Genomic DNA, 26,536 nt, shown 5'->3' with positions numbered 1-26,536 from the left:
GGCACCGGCCGCTGGGGCTGGGCAGGGGTGAGGACACGGACACACGGACACGGACACACGGACACGGGTGTCCCCCTTCCCCCCCCACCCCCCGCCGGTCACGCGGCGCGGGGGGAGCGCGCGTGGGGCCGTCACGTGAGCGCGCGCGCGGGCTGTGACCTACTTTGGGCCAATGGCGGGGCCAGGGGCGGGAGCGCGCACAGAGACCCCCCCCTAAAAAACCCACCCCCCCAAACACCCCCAGCCTGGGGCCGCCCCCGACCGGGGGGGTCCTGCTGGGAGAAGGGGTGTCCTGCCGGGAGGAGGGGGGTGTCCTTCCCGGGGGGGGGGTTCGACCGAGGAGGGATGTCCTGCCGGGAAGGGGGAGGGGATGTGTGTGCGATCTGTCGGGGGTGTCCCACCAGGGGAGGGGGGGTTATCCTGCCGAAATGGGGGGTGTCCCGCGGTGGGATGATGTCCCTGCTGGGGACGGGGATGTCTTTCCTGCCGGGGTCCCGCCGGCGGGAGCGGCGGCTCCGGCACCGACCCCTGGAGCGCAGCAGCGCCGCCGCCCCCCCGTCACCTCCCGCGACCCCGCCGTGTCCCCGCCCTGTCCCCGCCCTGTCCCCGCCGTGTCCCGTGTCCGACCCCTCCGGGAGGACCGTGCGGGACGTGCCCTCTGTGTGTCGGGAGCCCCCCCGGCCCCGGTGGCCCCTCGGGGGTTGCGGTGCCGCTCCCGCGGGGGCGAAGCTGCTCCGGCAGCGCTGCGGTTCAGAGGCCGCGCTCGGGTCGCGATGTCCCAGCTGGAGGGACAGCGGGACCGCCGGTGACGCGTTTGTGTGACCCTTGGCCTGGCCTGCACCTTGTCCTGCCCTTGGATCTGAATCTGCTCATGCCCCTTCGTTTAAAACTCAGTATTAAGTCCCTGTCCTTCCCCTCTGCCTCCCTGCCCCAAGTTACTTTAAGCTCATTTTACAAAGAAGGCACTGCATGTTTTAGGTAAAAAAAACCACAAACCTTCAGCACAGATTGCAAGATGAGTTTTCTCCACTGTTCTGCAGCAGTTCCTGTTCTCCTGCCCATTGCACTGGTATAGCCTGTAATGGAAATTGGGAATTCTGTCCTGAAATATCTCCTGGAAACATCACTGCAGTTTTCTTTCCCCATGCAGAAAGCTGGAGGGAAAGGCTTTTTTAGGGATCCAGCTGACCAGTATCTTCCAGAGGACCTGCTTGTATTAAAAAAAAAACTTAAAAGGGGGTAAAAGTGGGATAAAAGTGGGGCTGGAAGACAATGCAATAATCATGGCTCAGCAGAAATGTGGATACTGGTAGATGGAGAGACACCTGCTCCTGTGCTGGGACACAGGTACCACACAGATTGTGATCTAGAGCTCTGTATGTATTTAAATATAGACTGGTTTGAAGAATTCAGGCTTTTCTCTCTCTCTCTCATGGTTAAATGGAAGCCAATAGTGTGTGTGCAGTGTGGGAAATCTTTCAAACCTGAGCAAAACCTCCTCTGGTCAGGTATGTGTATGGTCACAGCTGGACTGCCACTGTCACTTAATTCCTCTATTAGGTTCTGTTAAATATGTTCTGTCTGGAGAAAAGAACTGCAAAAGTAGGTGAACAGAGAACAAGCTACAATTTGGAGGGGATAAATAATGCAGAACAAGTGTTTGGGTCAAGGCACAGGACAGGTTGGAAAAGCAAATGGTTTACACAGTACTTTAAATACCCACTGGTTTATCCACAAAGTGGATCTCCACCTCAGCCCTTTGGGAGCCAAAACGATGGATGAAGGGATTGAGTAAAAAAAACGAAGAGAATTTGAAGAGGCTCAAGATTCAGCCTTTTCGTTCTAATTTGTCCCGAGGCAGAGGAAGGTTCCCAGGTTGGCCTGGGATGGCAGTGCATTGTCCCGAGGCAGAGGAAGGTTCCCAGGTTGGCCTGGGATGGCAGTGCATTGTCCCGAGGCAGAGGAAGGTTCCCAGGTTGGCCTGGGGTGGCAGCGCATTCCCAGCTCCGTTAAGTGACGCATAACTCAGAGCTCCGTGGAAAGCCACATGAGAACATACCCACACCCAACTGGAGCTGAAAAGCAGCAACTTCTGAAGAGAAGGTCAGGAGGCACTGAGGAGCAATGCCTGCCCCCCACTTCCCTCCCTTTCCCAGAGGTTCTGGATGTAGCCCTTGCTTGCCTTTCCAAGTGAAAGCTGCTACCCACAGCGCTGAATTACCGAAAACTGGATGTTTATTGTCCCCACGGGGTGCAGCTGAGTGAGCTGCTGTGGCTCCTCACAAGAGCTAAAATGCCTGTTGAATGAACCATGAGCTGCCTCCACCTTTTTTTTTAATTATTATTATTTTTTAATTTTTGATTTTTTTTTTAAAGTCTAATTGAATGTGGGAGAGACAGGTTTGGAACTGCTTTTGGGTGATGGCAGAGGAGCTTCTCTTAAGTAATCTGGGGTGGTTCCAAAAGGCATTCCAGTTCTCAGAAAAATAGGCATTACCAGTCATTGCTTATATGCTGCGAGTTGAAAGATTAATAATTTTCCCTGCCAAAGTTTACAGTCAGCCTTTACCATGACAGTAGATCAAATACATGTACTTGCCTGGGCAGCTGACCTGGTTTGAACTCAGCAAGTGTGGCTCTCAGTGATGACTACAGTTTTGGAACAAATTCTCTGCTACGCTTTTTAAAGCAACCTTACCCTTGTAAAGCATTAACCAGCCTCTCAAGGCCATTCCAGGCACCTCGTGCCCTCGGTGCCTTGGCAAATTATTTAGGCCCAGTAGGTGTAAGCAGCCAGATGACAGGACTGGATTGAGATGAGTGATAAGGGAGTAGCTGGCCTGTTTTGCAGTCAGACCTTCCCCTGAATAAGGACAACTCCCAGCTGGTGCCAATGGGAAAAACAACTTGATCCTTCCATTTATTCCTGTGCACTCCATTCCTCTTCCTTTCTCACTTTTGGCTCGCATGCTGCAGGAAGACAGTTAGAAATAGCTGTTCTTACATGCTCAGACTGTTTGATTTTGGAATTTGGCATTGGTTTTACTGGAGACAGGAGAGCACCCACGAGCACAGAATAAAACAGCCCATCCCCAGGCAGAGCTGCAGCAAAAGGGAGGAGTGAAAGGTGCAGGAGCTGAGCATCCCCTCCTTAATCAGAGTTTCTATTGAAGTCAATGACCCAGATTTCTCTGACTTCAAATGGCTGCTTTCAGAGAGCTTGCCTGAGGCATGGTGCTGGGGAAGGTCAGGCAGAATTTAGCCTGAAGTATTCCGCATGCATGGGCTTATCAGCTCTGGATCTGGGCAGCCTGATCCTGCAAACCCACGTTTTTCAACAGAGATCTGGGAAAGTCACTGAAGTAACTTGTATCCCTGGCTTCAGACTTGCAAAGCCACCCCAAACTTGGGGGTTCTTTCTGTCCTGTACTTCTGTGATCAGTTCTGTGACATCCACCTTGCTCCCAGGTTTCCCTTTAAAAAAAAAAATGCAGAAAGCATTTTAATCCTGTGAATTTACATTATTAAGAACACAGAAACATGATAAACCTCTCTTCTGTTTGGCAAGAAAGCCTGGCCTTCTGCAGAAGACTGGGAAAATTCCTACAGACAGAAATCAGGCTTCTAAACATAAAGGCATTGAAGTCATGCTATGTCTCTTTATGAAAGAATCGTAACAGCAGCAAGTGGTGCAGAAATGCACCTTATTAACTATACACAGTTTATCCTGCAGGTTTAGATTCATTAAATCTTGTTGATGAGACTGGGGGTTTCCCCCTCCCCAGTTTTTTAATGTACTCCCCCTCTCAGTTCCATGCAGCAGCTGAGCAGGTTCCTGTCACTGCTGCCAGTGCCCTTCCTGGGTACCCCCCAGCCAGGGGGTTCTGCTAAATCACCACGTTTCTTATGGCTCATTTCATTCTGTTCAAATCTCTCATCAAAAATTTCACTTGGAAACTAGTTGCTATCTCAGATCAGAATATGCACATGGATATGTTGAATATCAGCCTACCAGGCTCCCCAGGTTTTTGGAAACCTACTTATGCAAATACCATAATGCAACACACAGACTGAATGCTGTCTTAAGAGACAAATGCACCCTGGATTCTGTGTGTGCATCTCCCTACTTTATCTGGTACAGAAAGTCTGATTAGATCTCTAAAGATTACAGTTTAAAAGAGCTTGGAAAAACAGAGTATTAGTAACTTGGATTTTTTTTTAATGTATATTCCAACACAGAATCAGCTTTACTGGTGGCATCCCAAAGCTGGATTTCAGTGGCATGGTTGGGTGTTTATCAGAAGGAAAAAGGAGGTATTTTCCCATAATCATGTGTTGGCTTTGTCTCACCCATGTCCAGGGCCGCCGTGTGCAGTGATGTGGGATGGAGCAGCTGCACAGTGGGGATTGTGCTCCCAGGGACGGGCTCGGAGCCCTCCTGCCTCTCCCAGCTGGAGTCAGCGGCTCCACACAATTCCTGGTGGCTCCTCTGGAAGACCAGGCTAATTGCTCGTGTCTCCTGCGAGGACAGATGTGCCCAGAAACGAAGTGCACTGACAGAAACCCGCAGTGTTTGCCATCGCAAACAGCGCCCGGCCCTGCAAAGTTGTTTTTCTGCATTAAAGAGAAATGTTGGAGTTAATTGAGGTGAATGCAATGATAGCTGGCAGCTGTATCAAACAACCCCTCCACACACACACAGGCACAAGGAAGCAGAGCAGCCCTGCTATTGTTTGTTGCTTTATTCTGCCTTTGACTTCTTTTTTTTTTTCCTTTTTTCAATGCCATGTTTTCTTTTAAAGTTATCTGCTCTAATCTGCAGCGATATGGGTTCATAACTGACTGTATTTGGACTAAGGATATTCTTGTGCCATGTGTTTTCCTGGTCAGGCATTTAGAGTACAAGCTGTATTGAAAGTTACACTGAAAACATCAGACAGAACTAGTGTAATATTAAGCCAGCTTTGTATTACTTTTCATTCCCATTCATTTTTAAAGCCTTAACAACCCCTTTATTTAACTGTTTTGCAGAGTAAATTGTTACTGAACGCTTACAATTAGCATTTTCATAGCCCGTTTCATGGGTTTGGTTTTTTTAATTTGTTTGGGGTTTTATATGTATTATTTGTTTGTTTTAAACTGCCAAAGGGCATAAACATACTCCCAGTTTTCTGTAGCCACCTGACAGCATGTATGAAGAGGGAAATAAAGATGTTCTCCTCCTGTATTTTCCCTCGAGTGGCTTTGACCTGGAGAATACATTATGTTGATTGGCATGAGAAAGAAGGCTGTGATCTTATTTTTACTGTTTGTTATAGCAGCTTCAAACTTATCAAAGGAAAAAATAGAGGCTTTTTGGATGGCTGCTTGCCAGCAGCACTAATCAGAATTTTAATGAGGTTTTTCCGAGGCCTAAATTAGGTCTAATTAACAATATATAAAGCAAATGTATAATGCCATAGAAGGATGCAGCCTACTGCATATAGAACGGGCTTCCATCTCTTTACAAATAGAAATGTTGAACAAAATGCACACTTTTATGCTGGTTTACACATATGCAGGTTTTTTTTGGTTTTGTTTTTGTTTTTTTTTACTTTTATGCCTTAGTTAACAAATTGCCTTTGGAAAAACCTGGTTCTAAACTTCCTAATGGTTTTGAGATCTTTTTTAAAGGGGATAGTTCTAATGGCTGTGTGATTTCCTCTGACTGACCCAGCCCCTGCAGCCCCTGCTCTGGCTCTGGCACTTCCCGAGTGCTCCCTTTGCCATCCTGGTGTCTCCGTGTGGCCCATGTGTTCCCATTGTTTGTGGGAGAGAACTGGCCTGCAGCTCCCATTTCCCAACCAGCACTAAAGGCTCAGTTATATTTAGTGCACACACACACTGTTTTTCTCCAAGCATTTATGACAGAAAACCATTAACAACTCCAAAACCTCATCCTCACAGCACAGTTTCTGCCCCTAAAACGTGTTTTGTGCAACGAGGGAGGAACCAAAAGGACTTTTCTCTTTCCTCTTTGCAAGATTTTGTGGGTATTTGCGGTACCATAGTTCACTTCTCTCCTTCTCTGGCTGAGTTGTTACACAGAAACTGTTTAAAAAAAAACTAGAAAAGGATTTGGATCCCAGTTGCTCAGATGCAGCTTAATTCAATTAAACACCTCAGAGTATGGAATTGCTGCTTCTGCCTAAGCAAACATTTTTATTCACATACTCAGGCCATTAACTGGGAACTCTCCTGCAAGGCCTTTTTCCAAATTTCATGTTTAGTAAACAAATCTCATTTCTTTATCCCAGCTAAATCAATACCTCTTCTGATTCATTTAGCTCATGAAATGAAAGAGGAGCAGCAGCAGTAACAGTGGGGGCAAAGAACTCACCAAAGGACACCAGAACAGGATGAATATAAACCCCAAAACAAACACCTCCCCTTGTACAAACTCGGGGTCATCGTTTCTGTGCTGCTGGGCTGAAGTGTTCACAACACTTGAGTGGGAGTTTAAATGTTGCTCTAGACCAGCTTTATCTGCAAAGCTGTAACCTGAGTTTACACTAATTCACAGGATCTGTAGTTAATAAGACAATCTGTCAACTGACCATCAGCTTTGAACCAACATCAGACATACTCCAAGGAGGCTTAAATAGCCATTTCAGATGTGTATTTCTTGAAGTGTTTAAATAAATATGTTCACATCACTTTTAAGGAAAGAGCCAAACCACAGGGCAGAGGGAGCCAGAATCGCTTTGCATCTGTTACAACACTCAGGATAATGTTTGGGTTGATTTATAGGGGAAATATTTGTTTTTGAGCTGGAATTTTGGTAACTCAGAACAGATGTTCACAGCAATGTTGGAATACTGTCTGCCCCTGTGTCTCTGTTAACTCAAGTGCTGTTACACATTGAAACTAATCTAGGAAAAAATTAATATACTGTGAAATTACTAATATTCCAAAAGGTACAAACAAATAGGATTCCAATTTGATTATCTTTCCACTTTATCAGAATCTTAAGCCATACAATAACACATGCAAAAAATTGCCAGAGCAGCGAGATTTCATCTCTTTTGTGACCCTGGATGGAGAGGAAGAAATTGTCTATGACTACTTTTTTTTCAAAGCTTTGTAATGTTGAACCAACTCTGCTTTCTGACTTTTTTCCACCTTCACTGAGCCAGGGAATATTTAAACACAGGGAGAGAAGAAGGTCATTGTAATGAGAAAGTTGTTTGTGTCTCCTAAAAATCATTCAGAATTCAGTATATTATTTTTTAAAAGTCCTGGGTGTATCCCTTAAAGACCTCTGACTACAGAGCAGCCATGAATGCAGCTCTCTTTCCCCACTGATTTAATCACATCCCTCACCATTTAACCAGAAGAGGAGCAGAAACACATCTCCACACTCATTACCTTGGCTGGGCAGCAGCATGGTCTGAACTCCAGATGTCTTTGCATTCACTTCAGGGGCACAGAGCCCCTCAGCTGAGAAGCAAATGGCACTTCTCAATTTGGAGAAGTTGCCTTTTATCCTTTTCCCTTTTTTCCTGGGGAGGCAACTGGCAGTCTCCTCTCCAAGTGCAAACATCCCAAACTATGTGCTGATGTGAAGTCCAGCCTGCCAGCAGAGCTCTGCCTGATGGCTTTACCTTATGAGGTCTGTGATTTCTTCTAGGAACTCACAGATACCCCAGAGCAATGTTCTTGGCTCCCAGGAAAGATGCAAATAAGCTGGCATGAAGCTGTTTAATGGTTATCCCATTTGCAGCTGCCTTTCCATCCAGGTGCCATCAACTCTGTTCTTAACACCCGATGGCCCTGCCCCTGTCAGAGAGGAGCTGGTGACTTGTTCCTGAGTGAAGCAAACACTGAATTACCCGAATTGTGTTGAGCTCTTGCAGATTTTACTAGAATGTGTCCTTTACAAGCAGGTTTGTATTTATAGCTGTGACATGAGTCACCTCCTCAGGTGCCATGGATACAAGGATCCATCCCCTGGCTCCATTCAGCACCATCAGCCTCTCACAGCACTTTGCATTTGTGCTTGTACAACTCAGTGATTGTTTTGCTCCTCGGGGAACTCCTTCCTCCTTGTCCTGGCGAGGGCTGGAGCCACTGGGGACAGCAGTGCCTCCATGGCCAAAAAGCTTCCATGCAACAGAAACAAAGCTTCAACTGCTGCAGACTTTTAGACAAGATTTTTGGAACATTTCTCTGATGCCTTGCTCAGACATCCAGCACCACCATTTTATCTGGGTCATTATCTAACTGTCTTGTCAACTGTTCTGTTCTGTGAGTTCTTCCCTGCAAAAGCTGTCCCTTCTGCAAGCCCATATTGCCTTATTATTTTAATTTTCTTGAGCGGGAGGTGTTAGACCCAGATGGGAGAGTTAAACACCGTGGTTTTTTTTTTTAATACTGTGTTTGAAAAATAAAATTTTCTTCTAATTTAAACTTTTACACCTGATCTGGAGTCTTACTGAGACAGTTCAGTGGAAGCACCAGGCTGGTGACCAAGTGCTCACCTCTCCAGCCTCTGCCACCACTTGCTGCATGACCTTGGGCTGAGTTTCCATCACTGCTGTCTCTCTCACTCTTTGTTTCCTGTAAGAAAGACCAGAAAGAAGGTGAGAGTGGTTTACTTACCACATGCATTGAGGTCCTTTGGAAGTCAGTCAAAGGCTTTATTATGCTAAGATTAGTAGCTCTTGAGTAATCTCTCCTAGAACAATTCACTCTCACTAGGCTGTTGAAACTTCGAAGGTGCTACAGCTCCCTGCCACAGGGAACGGGTTTTAAAGCCAAAGAAATCTGTGGAAATGTCATAGTTCTGGCATAAAGTGTCAGAAAAGGGTCCACGGTGGAAAGGCAACACTGACTTTGTTATCCATGTGGGATTTGTTGTTGATTGAAGGCGCTTGTAAATTTGAACACAAAGTAAATAAAACCTGCATGAGTTCACGGGAGAGAGTTGTGCAGCTCTCACACACACTGCAGGTGCAGGCACAAAACACTGGTTTTGGTTTGTTTGGAGAACACACTTTTCAGCCCCCAGAGAGCCCCCCGTGATGCAGCAGCAGCACCGACAGCACTGAGGGGAGTTTGCAAATCAACCGAGAAAAAAAAGCAAAATTAAGCTTTCCAGTTTTATAATACCTAACAGGAGATGTGATTTCTTTTCAATATTTAAAACTCTTCCCTTCAAAATTACAAAAAATCGGGTTGATTGAGCTTTTTTTTTTTTCCAGGCTGTAGGTTCTCCAGGCAGTGAGTAACTGCTGTTCCTTAGCAGAGGATGTTGCACACAAGAACTGAGCACCCTGGCAGCCTGTCCCTGGCTGTCCCTGCTCACGGAGTGAGGCTGTGACAGAGGATGGCAGCAGCTATTCCGAGCTCAGAAGTCCTCCACAACATCACTTTCTTTTCATAAAGGCAAGGGTTTAGTTGTTTGTTTTGGTTTTTTGTTTGTTTGTTTGTTTTTCTCCAATACCTGCCATTCCCTGTTACAAACATAGATCTCAGGTGGCTTTTCTGCAGCAGAACTTGCTCTGCTCGAGCGCCAGCAGTCCCTGTGCCCCTGGTTTTTTGGGTGCTATTTTACAGCTGCTGTAAAGCCCAGAGGCACCAAGCAAATCACAGGATTGCCACTGGGCTTTTCAAGAGCACTGAAATAATCTCACTCCAGCTCTGGGTCTCACCAAAGCAGGTGAGGTTTAATGACTTCTCCTTGTGCCTCAGTGTTTGGACAATAAGGATAATGTTTGCTTGCCTTGAGAACTACAGAGGAACAACGGTGTTCCCATGAGGATCAGCCTTGTTATGAGCACAAGTGAGGCTTCCCTGGAAATGTGGTACCATTTCAAGTGGAGACTCCAGGGAGAAGTCTGCCAGCAGCCTTTTCATCTTCCCTGCACCCCGACTCATGAATAAACATCGGGAGAGCTGGATGAAAAGCAGCCAGGACCCGTGCTGCTGCAGAGCTGTGGATCTTCCCGGGCAGGAGCTATAAATGGCTCCTCTCTTTCGGGGATATCCAGGCTTTTAGCAGGTGTTTTGGTGTCTCCCTGAAGGGAGGCAGAGCAGCTCGTGGCACCCACGTGCTAAAGCAGCTCCCACTGATTTTAGGTCACATTAACAGCGAATCAGGGGATTTACTCTGCTCCCTCTGCTACTGTGACTCCAGGCATCAGCCTGCTTCTGATCTGGCTTCAAGAGAGGCTGGAATCTGTTTGAATCCCACTGTTACCTACAATTTTAACATGTACCTCACCTCCCAAATTTGTGTGAACCAGCACAGGGCTATCATGTGCAATAGCCCTAAAAATCTTGGCAGGTTAACTTTGAAGTAGTCCCTGCTAGCAATTACCAGGCTTTTATCTGTGGCTGTCAGTGCACTGTAAAAAGTGGCTGCTACTCCCATTTTATAGAAGAAACAGATGTTCGAGGGACGTCTGAATAGATTTAATGCAGAAATTGCATGCCTAAAAGGTGTTCTAGAAAATCCCATCATTATCACATGACTGATTTTATTCAGTGCACCCAGGAATTCAGCAGATCTGCTGGCTGTGCTTTGCTTCTCTGCTTATTTATTTTAAAGCAATAGTTCTGGTTTGAAGTTTTCCTTTTGCTCCCCTTCTGGGGCAGAGGAGGGGCTGGAATGAGTCTATCATATTTTTTTTTTTTTTTTTTTAGGCAAACTTTTAGGTAGGGATTTGTTCAAAACTTCTTGAGGTTTAATTTGGCTTTGTGATCAAGAGACACAGAAGTCACATTTGTGAAATCCAATTAGGCTCCAGCCCTGGCAGGGACACATGACATCAGGCACGTACATCCATCCCAGTCCCTGCCCTTCCCTGCTTTTAAAGCCCTCAGCCTCCATGGCAGAGCTGTGCTTCTTATCTCAGGTATTTGGGATTACTGCAAACTCAATTTACCAGCTCGGGAGCTGTCAGAGCTGCCATCCTCCCCTTGGAAACGTGGCAGGGAAAAGGCAGCTGAGAACTGCTCTGCTCCAGGGGAGTGATCAGAGCAGGGTAGGGCAGGGGGAGAGGCAGAGGTGGGTTGTGTGGGCACCAGCACCCACAACTTGAGAATGCAGAGAGCACAAACAGAGGGAGGAGGCTGTGCTGTGGCCTTGGCTTTAGCCAGGAATTACACCCTGCTGGGCATTCTCTGCTCACCCTCCTGCTGCAGCTGGAGCCTGTCAGTGCCTTCACAGGGCACACTGGGTTTTTGGATTGAGGACTTCCCACTATGATAAGCTCAAAGCTGCCAGAGCAAGGAAGAGCTCACCTGGTGACGATCCCTCCTTAGGATCCAGCTCCTGTGCCCTGTGGGTTCAAGGTGGTGATGATGTGTCTGACACTGTGCCACTGTCCTCATTCCCAGCCCCAGAGCCCTTGGTTTGCCTTTCCCTTCTGGATATGGCAAAAGAAGGTACTCGATAGTTCTCCTTACCTGGAGAGGCACAATTTCCCTCAGCCACATCAGAAACCAAATTGTTCATTCCCCCTGTGCTGCCACCGCTCCAGGCCAGTGCCCCTGGCCCAGAAGAGCCCTCTTGTAGCACCTCAGCTAATCCTGGAAGTTGTAAATGGAGATCCTGATCATACACGGCCTCATGGCTTCAGAATTTGCATGCGACAGAATTTGCAGGGCAAGAACTAACCTCCCAAAACATACCTGGGAGCAGGAGGGATACAAATTTATTTATCTACTCTCTTCAGATGATCAGCTTTAATTAGTTTGGCTTTGACTCAGATACTGTGCCACGGGGACAGAATCAGCATTGATTATAATCGATTGGTTATCATTGATCAAATCATGATTTCAACTTCCCAACCTCATATTTGGAAACACAAATTCTATTTGTAACAGATTTTGGCCCATGCCTTTTTTTTTTCAATTTTATGACTTAATGATGAATGAAACAAAACTCACTGCACCTTTGTGGGAAGTGAATTCAATACCATTATCTTGTAATAAAATAACTTACCTTAAAAGAGTGTTGTGAAAATACCAACCTATTAAATCCAAGGCAACATCAGCCACTGTTTGGGGGGAAAATGTAGAATGAGCAGTAAATAATCAAACCACCAAAAATCTGAACAGAACCTGGATGGCACAACCTGTGAGCTGGCTGGTATTTTTAGTGTAACATGAAAACAATCCCCAGGGAAAGGCAAAGCTGGTTACAGAGGACAGAGGTGAGGCTTTAGCCACTGGTCTTTGATTTTTGGTAGGCTATCACTGCAGGCAGTAAGGGGAAAGATTTACTAAGGTATTTAGGTACCTAAACATGCCTAGCAGCATTTATAGCAGCATCTAAGTAGGTTAGGTGCCTAATTCCCATTAACTCCACCAACGTGTTTAAGCTGCTAAACATCTTTGCCAGGCTGGCCCCAGTGCCTGGGCTGACAGGTGCCTGTTTGAACTGGTGCAACTGGGCTCATTCCCAGTCAGGCTGATGCTCCTTGGAGCGGGTGGAATGGATGACACACAAGCACCAGGAGCACAGAACTGAACAAAGGCTCCTGAGCTGACTCAGAGTTTTGCTACTGACTTAAGGAAGAGCCACACAAAAGTCACTCAGAGCAGCATTTGCAAAAAGGCCACTGAATTCTGGTGCTTGGTTTGGAGTGAGGATTAATGTTCCTGCAGGAGTATCTTGAGCTGAGTGTTAAGAATCCCATCAGTTCCCAGAAAAGTAGACATTTCACAGGCCAAGTCAGAACAGCATTTCCTGAGCTCCTGGACAGTCTTTCCCACTTCACAGCCCAGTCTGTTCCACAACCACAAGCATTTTTCTTAAAGGATTTTCCTTGTCCTCCCTCAGTGCCACCAGGCACCTCCTGTGTGTCAGAGACAGACTTAAAGAAATGAACCAAACCACTCCTAAAGCAGCCTCTTACAAGAGGCATTTGATCAGATGAAGAATATTACATGGGACAGATCTACTCCCATTTAAAGCTGTAGTTTCATTATTTTAAAGGATACAACATGCACTTGAATATATTTTCTACTTAAATTTTTTTTTATTCAGGAATAAAAATGAAAAGTTGCTGTTTACAGCGTTGCCTATGTTGACAACTGCTCTTTACAAATTCTGTTCAAGTTACCCTACAACCATTTTCTCAAAATACACAGTTCAGTTTAATCAAAATAATTTCACAAAACTATTTCATAGAAAGGAAGAGACAAGGGGAGATCAAGAGAAATAACCTAGGAAACAGTGTATGGCAGCGTACAAAAATAGATTAGAACATTTGGAGATTGCAGGTATGAAAATGTATTCCCCACCACGGAGAACTAGTGGATTATGTGGAGAGGTAAAAGCTCACTGGAGTAGCTGGAGAGATGCAGAGACCTATTTCTAACGCCTTTAATTTCTAGGCAAATTATTAAGAGAGAGGGGGGAAACAGGCTCCAGCTTCTGGCACGTTCTCACCCGTGGGTGGGGACAGGGAGCAGAGCAGGCAGATCCCCCCTGGTGCACAGCAGGCTGGGCCTCCCCCGGGATCATTCCCAGCTCCCCGGGAAGGGCAGGCAGCACGTGCAGAGCTGTCCCCCTCCAGCTGAGCCAACAGAAGGACAGCTCTAAACTGCTCCCCGTGAAGTCTCTGCTCCTGCAGCCTCCCTGATCCACAGCCCCCCGTCCCTAAATAGCTTCTCCTCTTCGGAACACCCGGTGAGTTGTCACAAAGCCACAAGCAGAATAAATCAAGGCTGCAAAGAGGCAAGTGGAGATTCCAATCTCTCCTGAGCAGAACTGGAAAACTGGAATCTCTGTGCAGGCTGGATGTCACAGAAGTATGAACAGAAAGAGCTGTCATAAAGCATCCAAATGATTTCTACAGCTACAGCAAACACCACAAGGAATTCAGAGCCTCACATGTCCTCTGTGGGTCATGAGTCTGTGCCATTTGCAGAAAAGGGATTTAAATAAAAATGCTTCTGGAGTGTCCAAGCCTGAAGCACAAGCTCTGTCCCTTGGGACTGTGCTCTCCAGGAGCACAAAGGAGGCTGTGAAGCTGCAGGAGCCACTGGGGTAAAAAATGGCTAAAATATTCATGTGTTATTGTTATGAGAAGTTTTCTTAGAAATATAAGTTACTGTGGGTCTGCTGAGCAAGCTTTTCTTAATCCACACCACCTGTGTAGATTCACAGATAATTTGGGTCTGACCTAGTTAAAAGTACAAAACAAGTTTTTGCTATTTGCTTATTCAATATATCCTGACATCTACTTCCAGCAAAGCCTGCAAAAGCCTCTTTTGTGAGCTGCACACTGTTCCTCCAGGAAGAACATTTGGTGATGTGTCTGCAGCTCTCAGACCAAGTGCAGGAGATTCCTGCACTGCTATTCAGAGACATGACTTGGATTTCAAAAGAAGGTGTATTATTTTGACTCAAAAGGATCAGCAGCTCCAGCGTGCCTGACCTGGCACAGCTCTGCAGTGCTGAGGACAGAGCGTGTGGTTTGAGGCACCAGAACTGTGAGGAAGTCTGAGCTTTATATCCATTCCTCAGAGGACAAGGATTCTTAAATCCAGTGACACATCTACTGAAATACAGACCTCAAAGATGTGACTGCAGCCTGTGCCTTCCTCACACTGTCACAGCCCCCTTCTCCCTCTTGCACTGAAGGTCAGAGTTTTCCTTTGGCATATCCATCAGTGCTTCTGCAGAGTTCAGGCCTGTCTTTCATTCATTAGTAACACCCACCATTACACACACACACATACATAAAGAGCCTCCAGAAAAACACAGCACAGAATCATACATTTGACAAAGCTGACATCAGACACTGTGCTGTCAATAATGAGATTTAAAATATCCCGTGCTATTGAGGCAAACCCAAACCTGCTCATTAACTTGCACCAGCACCCCCCGTCATTTTCTTTATCCTCTTTAAATCATCACCAGTGTGTACAAAATGATTTTGTTCTACTTAAAGACCAGCTCTGAGGAGGTGACTGATTTCTGCTGATCCTGGAGGTGGTTTCACAGGTTTCATTGTACTTGAAACTTCACAGCTTCCACTGAAGTATTTGATGTGTGTATGTATCGGTTTAGCAGAGCACAAAAGTAGAATAATTTTCATTCTTGCCTCATATTGTTGAAAGAGCATGGTGTCCTCTACCAAAAACTTTCTTTTCACTTGACAAGATATCAAAGACTCATTTTTCTAAAGCTCAACAACTATTCATAATAAGTATTCGTTTTAAAAGTCATCAGAGCTCCAATACTTGTAACAAATAGCTGAATTTCTATTAGCAAAACTTATTTGCAGATTTCTTTCATAAAAATAAAGATTTTCAGTAAAGCCACCTGCATTATACTCACCAGCATTGGTTCAAAAACCCCAGCTGACCTTGCATCTCAGTCAGCCATCAGCTGGAATCTACCACCAACTGTCCCATCTTAATCTCATGTTGGCCAAAGCCGTGAAAATTTCAGTGGGGAAGTCATGGAAAGACTGGACTGGGCCTTAAGGTGAGACTGATCCCTGCACACCAAAGTGGGACAGATTAAGGACTCCTGCAGCACCCACCTGCATCCTTTGTACCCCCATCAATAAACCCACCTCAAAAATGGCAGAACCTCCTCCAGCTTGAAGGGGAGAAACGTCACCAGGTACAACTACATTACACTGGAAAGCAGGCAGATTAAAACCTGGGCATCTTCTCACTAAGGAACTGGGACCAGACTAACTACTCCCTGTCAGCAGCCTCAAGCCCTCAGCTCTTGGACCCGGGCAGGTCTCTCATTCCATCCTCCTCCTCCTCGGAGCAGAGCAAGCTCAGGGCGCTTGTGACGGGATGGATCCAGGATGTTGTCTGTGTCACGTGGCTGAAAAGACACCAGAAATGCCATTAGCAACCCCAAAGAGGCTCAGAGACCTCAAAGCAAGAAAGACCAGACGCGGTCTGGAGTTGTAACGATCGTTACGACACTTTCAAACGCAGAATTGTCCTTTTCTTGCGAACTGTGAGATTTTTACAAACAAGATGTGGCGTGTTCTGGGTGCCAGAACCTGGACTGAAGGTCCCATTTCGCAATACAGAGGGAATGCTTTTGTATGAGACTCCTGATACACACTGGTGACATTTCCTGTTAATTATCTGAGCTGTAGACAATTAATCCAGCAATGATGTGCAGCCCAGACAAAGGAGTCTTGTGAAACTCCAGCATGGTTATTCACATGGCCAGCACACCAGTTACAGCTTGGGCAACAGTGGGCAGGAGGAAGCTGAGCAAATGTGGAATCACATCCCAGAAATACGCTCAGCTCCTTAGAACATGAACCCTGGAAGTGTTCAAGGCCAGGCTGGAAGGGGCTCTGAGCAACCTGTTGAAGGTGTCCCTGCCCATGGCAGGGAGTTGGAACTAGATGAGCTTTAAGGTCTCTCCCAACCCAGCACATTGTGTGATTCTATGATCACTATTTTAGCATCATTAAGTCATTCCTCTTCTTTCAGAAAAAGGCTGGTGAATAAATCAATTATGTTTACATGTCCTCTAGACCAGTTCAATAAAAGGGTGTCAGTGCTGATTTTTAAGGCTTAAACCCTACATTTGACATGCAGTCTGAGCTGCTCTCCAGTGTTGGGAAAGCTTCTCTATGAATGGCAAGAGCCTGACCCAGGCTGGGTAAGGACAGATCCATGGGCTGGGTTTAGTGTTTGAGGGTGAGAACACTGCACACCTTGTGATTGGTGTGTGCATGTGAGCCATACTGTGTGTGGGCAAGACACTGCCTCTGCTCCCTTCTGGAATAATGTGTGCTTGGGAAAGGAAATAGCTTCTCTTCACTTAAAAAAAAAAATCCTGCTAATAAATTCACAGTTTTTGTAGTCAAGTCAGTGCAAAGATTAATTCTGTAATGTAAGTTCACTGCATGAACTAGCTGAAAAATATTGTACATATAATATACACCATGAAGGACAAGCAGCTCTTCTCACAATGTCTGACACACAGTGTCCCTAAAGCCCATGTCTGTACTCACCTTTCAGGTGCTCTGGTTTAATTAAATATGAAGTGCCATGATGGAACTACTCTAGATTTAGCTTTTCAAGTGAAAACAGGCTTTGTCTTTCTGTCTTTAAAAGGACTCTCTTAAATACCTGATTATGGAAAGGGATATGTTAAAGTAGGAATTTGAGTGCATGTTCCACTACACTGAGTTTGGGGATCACTGTTCCCATCAACATGATGGTGCCATGATCTTACCTGGTGTTTAAACCTTTCATTTGAGTACACTGAGCTCAGACTCAGCTGGGTATGATGAGGATGTTACTGTTCACCAAGAGGTGAATATGATGATAAGGCAAATCACAGCTCAAGCTGAATGAATAAATTACCCTGTCTCTGAACGGGTAACAGGAATTTAGGCACCACTTCAACTGAAGCAAGGCCTGAGTAAAGACCACACAAGAAAAACAAAATGTGGAATATAAAGACCAGCAAACCCGAAGCCCCAGTTATGTGTAAAAGCAATTCAGAGGTGCTCTTTTGGTGAGAGAAGCACTGGATGGACTCCATTCCTTTACGAGTATGTTACAAAAATGTCCATTACTGGAGCTGTAGAGAGCAGTTTCACAGGAGTTAAAATAGAGGGATAAATGAAAAACATGTTCCTACAGGAGATACACTGCAGCAGACACTGACTACTCTTAGCACAGTAATTGTTTCATTCTAAGAAAGTGAATGTACCGTTTTTACTGGGAATGAGAACAACTTGCCAATGTTTCCAATGTTTACCTTTACAAAGCCAGATGACAGCCAACATGGAGTCCTTTTACACTGTTTTATGAGAGACTTGTGAATAAAGTCTATCTAATTAAAAACATCATTCCTACTGTTCCACAACACAGGGAAATGTATATAGTCACATTTATATTATGAATATATTTATATTTGTAAATATACAAGGGAAAATATCTTTGCTGTATTTTTCTGCAATGTTTTCTACAACGTCAGGAAATGCCTTCTCTTTCCCTAATTTAAAAATTCAGTCAATAAGGCTTTATAGTGAAGATAGCAATTTAAATTGAAGTCCCAGCATGTGATTTCATTTATCAGTGTAACAACACAGAACTCCTTCCAACACCTGCAGAATCATGGGAGCTGAATGAGCTGGATTCCATCCATTCCAGCTCTGCCAATGCAAGATTTATTGCCTACACCACTATTTTAAGTGTTTATATCGACTACTTTTATCAAGCCATTTCTGAAAGATCCATTATGGAGTTTAAATAAGAATAAAATTACTTTTAAATTTGTTTTTCTGCCCATTTGACTTCTCCATGTAGCCTGCCCTGACCTGCTGTGTGCCTGAATCCTTAGTTCCATTTTCTCCTGAGCACTCCTGTGAAATGGGAGAAGCTGCACAGGAGTAGAAGAGTTACAGGGAAAGGCATTCACAGGGCTTTGATACAACCAACTTAAAAATTCCTTGTTAAGTGTTTATTCTTCAGAAGGTTTTCCTCCTACATACTCCAGGGCCAGGAGGCAAATGACAGCCCGTCGAAGTTCCTGCTACTGCTGCAAGAACCTCAGTTTGCTCTCACACAAATTAAATGCAAAAAACTCTCCAGACCTTTCCTAGCGCAGAATTGTGGCACTGAAATCAGATTACAATTTTCTGTATTCAGTGCCATAACACTGGTGAGAAAGAACTAGTTTTCATCCCCTTTCAAAACACACAGGGCCAAATTTTGCCCCACTGTCAATCTGCTGCTGTAGATGCTTCTGATTTGAACTTGGTTCCTTTCAACTTGCACTAGACTTTATCCCATGAGCGACTCTCCTAGGACAGTTTGTTTTAAACCCTTTGCCAAAATCCTTACTAGGAAAAGAGCTCTTATAAATAAACATTAAGTCCAGATACCACGTCTCACATTGTAGACAGACAGACACACACAATACACGCAGATTATTTAGGCAGAGAATAAATGTATAAACCCCGCTGCTATTTATTTTTAGCTCTCCAAAAGTGCTGTGGCTAAAGAGCTTTGACATAATCAGTCCGAAGAGATAATCCCAGATTTACTGGTTTGCAGAACATTCTTGTATTAGACATACATCCTCCCTGATTTGTGTGTTGGGGCCAGCAATAAAAGTGAGAGGGAGTCCAAATCTACCTCTAGGTATTGCATAATCGATGCGACTGGTCTGAATGTTCAGGGGATATTTGGAAAGCCAGCAGCGCAAATTTCAAGTGCACAACGTTTTTCCATTTTGCAAATCTTCCTCTCAAAAGTCTAATTTAGCGTTTGCGGAGCAATTAACAACATTTAAGGATCTTTAGGTTTTCAAACAAATCATTGCTATCGGAGGGCAGCCAAATTTATTGTTAGAAAACAGAAACATTTGATCTGGAAATATGTCAGCAGATTTAGTCTGTCGTTTTAACATTAGCAAACTGCAGGACAAATTTTAGAGCTCGGGAAAACAAAACAAGAGAACAGAGGGATGTTTTGGCAAAGGAATAGTGGTGGATTATTTCAAATGCCATTATAATTACCCTCCTTATGGCTCTGCCTTCTTCACATGGAAAATTATTTCTTTTAAAATGACAACTACGGATGATCTTTTAAGAAAAGAATCACTCAAAGAAAAACTCAAGAGAAAAACTAATCGAAAAAAAATGTCTGCACCTTAGATTTTGAGCATTATCAAGACATACTTTTCACCTTAGATTGTGTTCTCCAGCCAGGGCCAAACTCTGGAGCCTGACAGGGAATTGTGAAGTCTTGCAGACCACTCAAGTGCTGCAGGTCCCAGTGCAGGATGCTGAGCTCCAAAGCAGCCATGCAGCATTCTTGGAAGTTGTTTTCCCTCCCCCCCCTCCCCATTTTGACCTTCATAACACCTGGCTCAATGTTTCAACTGCACCAGGGTTCCTGAGCTTTATAAGGAGCAATCTTGTGCAAGAGCCTTTTGTTTGAGATCTGTTCAAGAGAGGAGATGCAGCTTTAAACAATTAGTCAGACTCTCCTAATGAACAGGGACCTCTGCTCTTTATGGGCCAAACAGGATTTAGTTGTAGTTGAACTTGGAAAGCCAAATTCTGGCCTCAGATGAGCCCTGTTTTTCTCTACCAAACAGCATTATGGAAGGTGAAAATGAAAGCAGAACTCTGCTCATAGGAAATAATACAAAGCCCACAGTAGCTGTTTTCCTCCTAAATGAGCACACCCCATCAACTAAACCCACGTAATCCATAGTGATAATTTTGCTAAACTTTTAATCTTTCTTACCTTACTTTTTGATTTCCCAAATTTCACTTGCCCTTTAAAGTGCAACGATGCTCAGCTGAGGAGCATTGATGGAGCTGTTCCTGATCTGCTCACAACTGCAAACCTTTGCTGAACAGCCTGAGACACGGGCACTGCACACTCTGAATGCTTTACTCTTTGCTGCTTTCACTGCTATTGAAATAATCATTAAAAAACGTAGCAAAGAAGAGAATAACTCAAACAAAGCCCTGCGAGATGTAGATGCAGTGGGTTGGAAGGGGACATGCTCTACACTACCCAGAATTATATTCCAGACTGGGCTTTTGTAGTTTTTAGACTTACATGCACGTCCCAGTGGGAAGTTTTGAAGTTCCTGAGAAAGGAGGATGTGCCATCTGCTAGAGGAGTGGGAATATGGAGACTGCACATCCTCTGTTACCCGCTGGTATGCAGGGCCCCGGGCACTGGAGGCTAATGAGGGCCAGAACAACAGGAAAATAAAGAACAATGCCCCTCAATAAAAATCCTGAAACTTAATCCTTCCTCTAGATGTTCTCCCATCCTCCCTGCTTGCTCTTGCACAGATTCTGTGTTGCTCTTTGCCTTGAATTACTGCCTTTGTCTTTTGTTCCCAGGCCTTTCTCTTCCTGTTCCCCCCCGTGCTTGGGGCAGCCCTTTGCTTTGCAAGGATCCTTTTTCTCTTCCAAATTCAAATCTCACACCTTAGAGAAGGTGTCTAAGCTCAGAAACCCAGCTCTTTCATCTTTATTTTACTCATGTTTCTCTCACTTGCTAAAGCAAATCTCTTGGACCATGATCAATGCTCCTTGGGCACCTTTGGAAACGCTGCATAATTAGAAAATACACCATCCAACAGAGATCCTGCACAAAAATGGAGCAGTCCCAGTTTGCACCAGCACCTGGAAGACCTTCAGAGGTCATGGCAGGGAGAGGCAGAATCACTTTTCCTCATGACAGCAGGTGACAATGGAGCATCTGCTGGAGCACAGGGAGCAGAAGGCACAGGAAGGCAGACCATGGGATCATGGCAAGAGCAGGGCTTTAGTTATAGAGGAGCCCCCTCACATGACTGTGGAATTTAGATAAATACAGCAGATATATACAGCAAAATTTGGTACACAGGATGGTCAAAATGCTGGATGTGTGCTAGTTCTCTTGCCCTCAAATCTCCACCTGACAGAGTTTCTAAATCACTCCATAATCAGTCTGAATATAACGTGGAGTTACTGGTGCTGCACCCCACACATGTTGAGAATGCTCTCCTAGGATTGCATGATTTTTAGGAGCAGAACTATTTCTCAGCTTTCAAGAGCCAGTGTTTTTAATACCTTGCTGTTGCCCCTTATGAATTTAAACCTGGTATTAATTCTTTGTCTCTTCAGCACCACGAAAGCTCTCGGAGCCAGCACACACCTGCAGAGCCAGCCAAGGATGGTGTCTGTCATGTTTGGTATCCCCTCTGGAAGTGCCAGTGCTTGGAAAGCAGATGTTAAATGCTGTATGGGGATACCAAGTCAAGCAATGGAAAACTCTTGCTATTTTGAAAGGCAAATGCTGGGAGGATCTGCAAGGAATAACTTATTCTGAGCTGTAACTGAAGCATTTTACAAAATAAGACAAGTGAGTGACATTGATGCAAGTATAATCTATCAATCAACCCTGAGAGCATCCAGGGACAACAGTTTCCAGACACAAATCCTAAAGGCAGCTTGCATTCAGTTTTTGCATTGTATTTATCAAAATCATCTTATTTTAACTGAAACATTCATTTTTTTCGTTTTCCCTTTTCTGTTAAAATTGGTTTAAGCCTGTACCCTCTTGCAAGACATTTCAAAAGGAACATACAACATCTAATAGTTCCCCAGGAGATGCTGGGCAGGTCCTGGAAGATGGCAGTGACCTTAATTTTATTGGCTGTAATAACATCAAGAGCACTTGTCACCTCATGGAGCTGTGTCCTGAGGCAACATAAATGTTGCTTGTATTTCCCTCAGGGATCACAGATTTTGCTTGAGTATTAATTAAAGATTGAGGCATATAAAGTGAAACCCCAGAAGACAGTCCTGCTATTTATTCCTTGATTAAACCGATTAAACCCTTGTCTAATAAGAAAAATCTGTGAGCCATTTCAGAAGGCAGTAATCTCTAGGAAGAAGATTTATCAAGCCAAATAGTGTGCTGCATCATTAAAAGTTGTCAACAACAAACAAATGGCCCAAAGTAAAATAAAACCAGTAATAACAGTAGGATCTGAGCCAAGGCTGAATCAGCCCTAAGGTTTGAGTGACAGAATGGCACTGTTTGAAAGCACCACCTGAAATCTGTCTCCCCACTATCAGCCAAGTGCTGTTTCTCTAGAAGTGCTGGTTTTAATATGTGCAGTTACCCAGAGTTCTGTGTCTCTAAGGGAACTTATAAAAATTCTGGTGCCATTTATTTGCAAATGCATCAGAGCACACTCAAGGTTTGTGTTTAAACTACACGTGTACTAACGTGACATGAAGCTGGAGTGATGGTTTTGGCCCAAAGCACCTTGCTGTGCTTTGATCTGCCTCTGATGGCTCTCCCAAATTCCAGGGAATAAAATAATTTCAGCTCCTTGTATTTTCTCACAGAAGAAATTTTAAAAGCTGCCTTCTCTGACAGGCCAGAACTTGGACAGAGTGTGCAGGATCTGTGGAAGCTGAAAGAATGTTTCTCCATTTTGGTTCTTGATATTAAAAAACAAACAACCTCTCAGGAAAAAAGATTGCCCAACCAAAAGCAGCTTAAGGTCTTAACATTCTTGTATTACAAGCTCATGTTATCATAAAATCCAATGCCAAGTTTCCTGGTTTTACATCTGAGATTATTTTCCTTATAGTCATGCAAAATGATTTCAATGAAAAATCAGAGAAACTGAATTCCAAAAATCCCAAAGAAACATGTCAGGACTTCTTAAATTCGTGTTACATCTGAAGGTGTGTGAACTGACATTATGCTGACAGGTGCAGACTGCTTTGGATCCTTATACATTAAAAAGTAGTAATAGCAGTTAGCACTTGGTTAATGCTGAGCCAGCTCTATTTAAATATTTGCCATTTCTTGTGACTACACAACTATTCTTTCTCTATTTTCAGTTAGAAGGACTTGAGAGTGACAGGTAAAAGAAAACATTTTCAAAAATCACCTCTATTTTTCTGGGGGACATGTAAAATAGGAAAGGTCTGATTTTAAGAGATGCAAAGTAACTTCAGCTTTCTTTGAACTCCCTGGAACCAGCACTCCACACCTCAGAACCAGCACTCCATGCCTCAAAATACCCATTCCTGCCCACAAGACATCAAAGTTAAGATGGGGACACCTACAATGATGATTTTGATAACTGCTAATTTTGGTGGAACTAACTTGCCTACCACTATACAAGGAGCTGGGAGCAGGCTCTGGATTCAATCCAGAGGGATTTCAATTGCTGTTGAAATCAGGGTGGCAGATCATGGTTTTTCTTAGTTTGCTGCTCTGAAGTGACTGAAACTTGTGTGGAACATACAGAAGTTTATATTTCTAGATCAGGTCTGCTGTGATTTGAACTTCATTGAAGTTGATTTCTTCCAGGAAAGTTGATTTTCTTCTAGGAAGAAACCAACTAGGACTGGTCCTCCAACCCCTGCTTGGATAACCAGGATATTGTGATACTCCAGGATGTACTGGAATGAAACAGCAGAGGCAAAGCTGGACACACCTCAGTGTTTGGGTCCTCCCTTTGGGGTTTGGGTCCTCCCTTCATAAAGGTAGTGCTGAGTACACTTATCAAAGGCACAACTTTCTTTTTGCAATTTACTTTCCAGTAAGTAAAATCAACTGTGATTTATTTTCCTTTTATGACGACACCTTTAACTCGAGTGCTATAAAACATCAGTGTTTATACTACAGGAGTTCTTCCTCTATCACACATGCTTTGCTATTCTTAGTTCAGCTGTAAAATCATAAACAGCTTCTATGAATGCCCAGTTTTCAGTAAAATGAATGGTGGGTCTTTCCCAAGCAAGACCAAAAAAACCCAGAATATTATAAAATATTGAATATAGAATATATGATGTGTCAGCTTTCCAAGTAAAAACCTGATTTGTTAGGCATGATTTCAAACTCCACCAGAACACATCATGTATGGTTTTTACTAATCTGTATTTTATAAGTATTGACTTTAGGCTTCTACTAAACATGAACCAAATTCTCTGCCTTCCAATGAAGGCACCTTCATTGCCTTCTTTGACACACTGAAGCACAAAAAGCCTGCATGGAAAGCTTCTGATTTTTAGATAAACTGCTGAAAGATAACCTTAAATCAAACCTTACTGTTTCCCCTTTGTTGTAAGACAGAAAACATCACGGGCCCTAATACAACTGAGGGAGAAGATCCCAAAAGTTTAAAACATTTGGTAACTTTTCCTTGCCTTTTGGGGAAATTTCAGATAAATGTTCTTGAGGAAAATAGCAGTTAATGTGGAATATTTGGAATGTAGCCCTATTAAAATGCTAGAAAAACAGTGTTTACAGGGGCACAATTCACAGCTGGTCCTTACAAACCATATACATATGCAAGGAGTGGGTGGGAGTAGGAGGGAGAATAGCAAGGCCCTACCTAATTTTAGGTGCCAGTCTCATGATACAGAGCTGCCATATGTTAAAGGTGAACAGGGTGGGAGGGTGGAAGAGATTAACCAGAATGGGTTTTCTGGGGAAAAATTAGTGTCCCAGCTCTGGGGTTTTATACTGTTCCTGTGGGATTCTTAACTGGCAGAACATAACCATAAATTAGCATGTATGGGCCTCACTGGGAGGGCAGTTCTGCATAGACTGTTTCTCCTGTTTGAAAATCAAACCCAGAAGTTTCTAATTCACAAAATCTGTTCAATGATAGAATGAACACACACTGTTTGCACTGCTGGACTTTAATGCTAGGGCATAGAACAAAAGTGGTATTTTGTTCTAATATCGGTTACAACACTTAGTAAACTCATTCAGCTTTACACCTGAACTAAGCCTGGGCAAAACCAGCCACAGGTCTAACTTTAAAAGTGAACATGATGGCTTTTCTCTTATTTACAAAACTATTCCCATCCTAATGCCTCCCAGCTGACTGATAAGAGCACACACACTCATCTGGATGTAGGTGATACTTTATAAGGGCTCAGTAGCCCCTTTGTGTTTCTGGGATTTACAGATAAAATGTCTATTTCAGACAGGAAAATCAGTAATTAAATGTCTTACAACAGAACAGTCTTAATTGTCTAATAAGTAAAATTAATTAATGAACTTTTTTACCTTATTATGTGGGGTTTCTTCAATACACTGGTCCTCCAAGCTCAAGACAAACAATGGAAAAATTGGAGAGGATCCAGTGGAAGGTCACCAAGATGATGAGAGGGTTGCAGAACTTGGCACATGAAGAAATGTTGAAGGAATTGGGTTTGTTCAGCCCCCTCTTCTCACAAAGATGTGCAGCACAGACAAGAAGCAATGGGCACAAGTTGCTTCAAGGGAAATTCTGTCTAGATTAACAAAATATTCCTCACTGTGAGAACAATTAAACTTTGGAATAGGGTACCCAGGTAGGTGATGGAATCTCCCTGACTGCAAATATCCAAGTCCTGGTTTGCAGGGCTCTGGTTGACTTACTCTTCAACAGATAGTTAAATGAGATGACTCTTCCAATCTAGACTTCTCTGTGATTTTATTCCATTACTTTGGAATGGCAGTGGACTGCTGAAAACCCCATCAGGATACATTCAGTTGTCACCTTGAGCAAATGAGGTCAGAATCTCAACTCCTCTCAACCAAACTGGCTGAAATAAACACTGATAGAAATTCCAGCTGTAAATTGGTGACAAAACAGGCCCCAGTGCTGTGTTTCTGTCACTCACTGACTGATGGGGCACCAATCTGTGCTGTGTGTGAATGACTGGCTGTGTTGCTACGTGCAAAACACAGCAGTGCTTGCCTTCTCTGTTACTTTAAAGTACACCAGGTTATCTCAAAACATATCTGAGGTCAATCTCAACCTTTCTTGTCCGGCAGGAGGAAAGTTACATTCTCAGTGAAGCTGTTCCCTACCTACTAGTGTAATTTTTGTCCTTCTGAGAACTGATAATTTATATTATGTTAGTAAGACACTTGAACTTGCTTTGTTTCCCAATGCACACTGAGCTGTAGCTCATTACAGTTTACATTACAGTTTGCTATCCCATGGTAATCCCTGGTCTTAATGCCCAGCACAGACTCATGCCAGTTTTAGCAGTCT

General features: G+C 44.0%; 1 protein-coding gene and 2 long non-coding RNA genes across 7 annotated transcripts in view; 1 reads left to right on the top strand and 2 right to left on the bottom strand.

Annotated features, from left to right (window-relative positions):
* The first annotated feature begins 414 nt into the window (after nucleotides 1–414).
* LOC135424606 (uncharacterized) lies at nucleotides 415–5,227 on the top strand. The gene is made up of 2 exons (XR_010435277.1): nucleotides 415–1,875; nucleotides 1,976–5,227. It is a non-coding gene; the product is annotated as an uncharacterized LOC135424606 (long non-coding RNA).
* On the bottom strand, nucleotides 3,395–11,558 carry LOC135424607 (uncharacterized). The gene is made up of 3 exons (XR_010435278.1): nucleotides 8,520–11,558; nucleotides 4,351–4,614; nucleotides 3,395–3,474 (listed from the first exon to the last, which is right to left on the bottom strand). It is a non-coding gene; the product is annotated as an uncharacterized LOC135424607 (long non-coding RNA).
* A 1,448-nt stretch (nucleotides 11,559–13,006) lies between these two features.
* The window catches only part of STXBP4 (syntaxin binding protein 4), a 67,753-nt gene continuing 54,223 nt past the window's right edge, over nucleotides 13,007–26,536 (bottom strand). For all 5 annotated transcript variants that reach the window (XM_064676016.1, XM_064676017.1, XM_064676019.1 and 2 more), the window contains one exon: nucleotides 13,007–15,844. In XM_064676016.1, the coding sequence (XP_064532086.1) occupies nucleotides 15,733–15,844 (112 nt within the window). In that variant the 3' untranslated portion in view covers nucleotides 13,007–15,732. The remainder of the gene's footprint in view (nucleotides 15,845–26,536) is intronic.

Source organism: Pseudopipra pipra, chromosome 19 (assembly GCF_036250125.1).
Source record: "Pseudopipra pipra isolate bDixPip1 chromosome 19, bDixPip1.hap1, whole genome shotgun sequence".
Lineage (NCBI taxonomy): Eukaryota > Metazoa > Chordata > Aves > Passeriformes > Pipridae > Pseudopipra > Pseudopipra pipra.
Note: the sequence above shows the minus strand (reverse complement) of the source record. Positions and strands in the feature narration are given on the sequence as shown.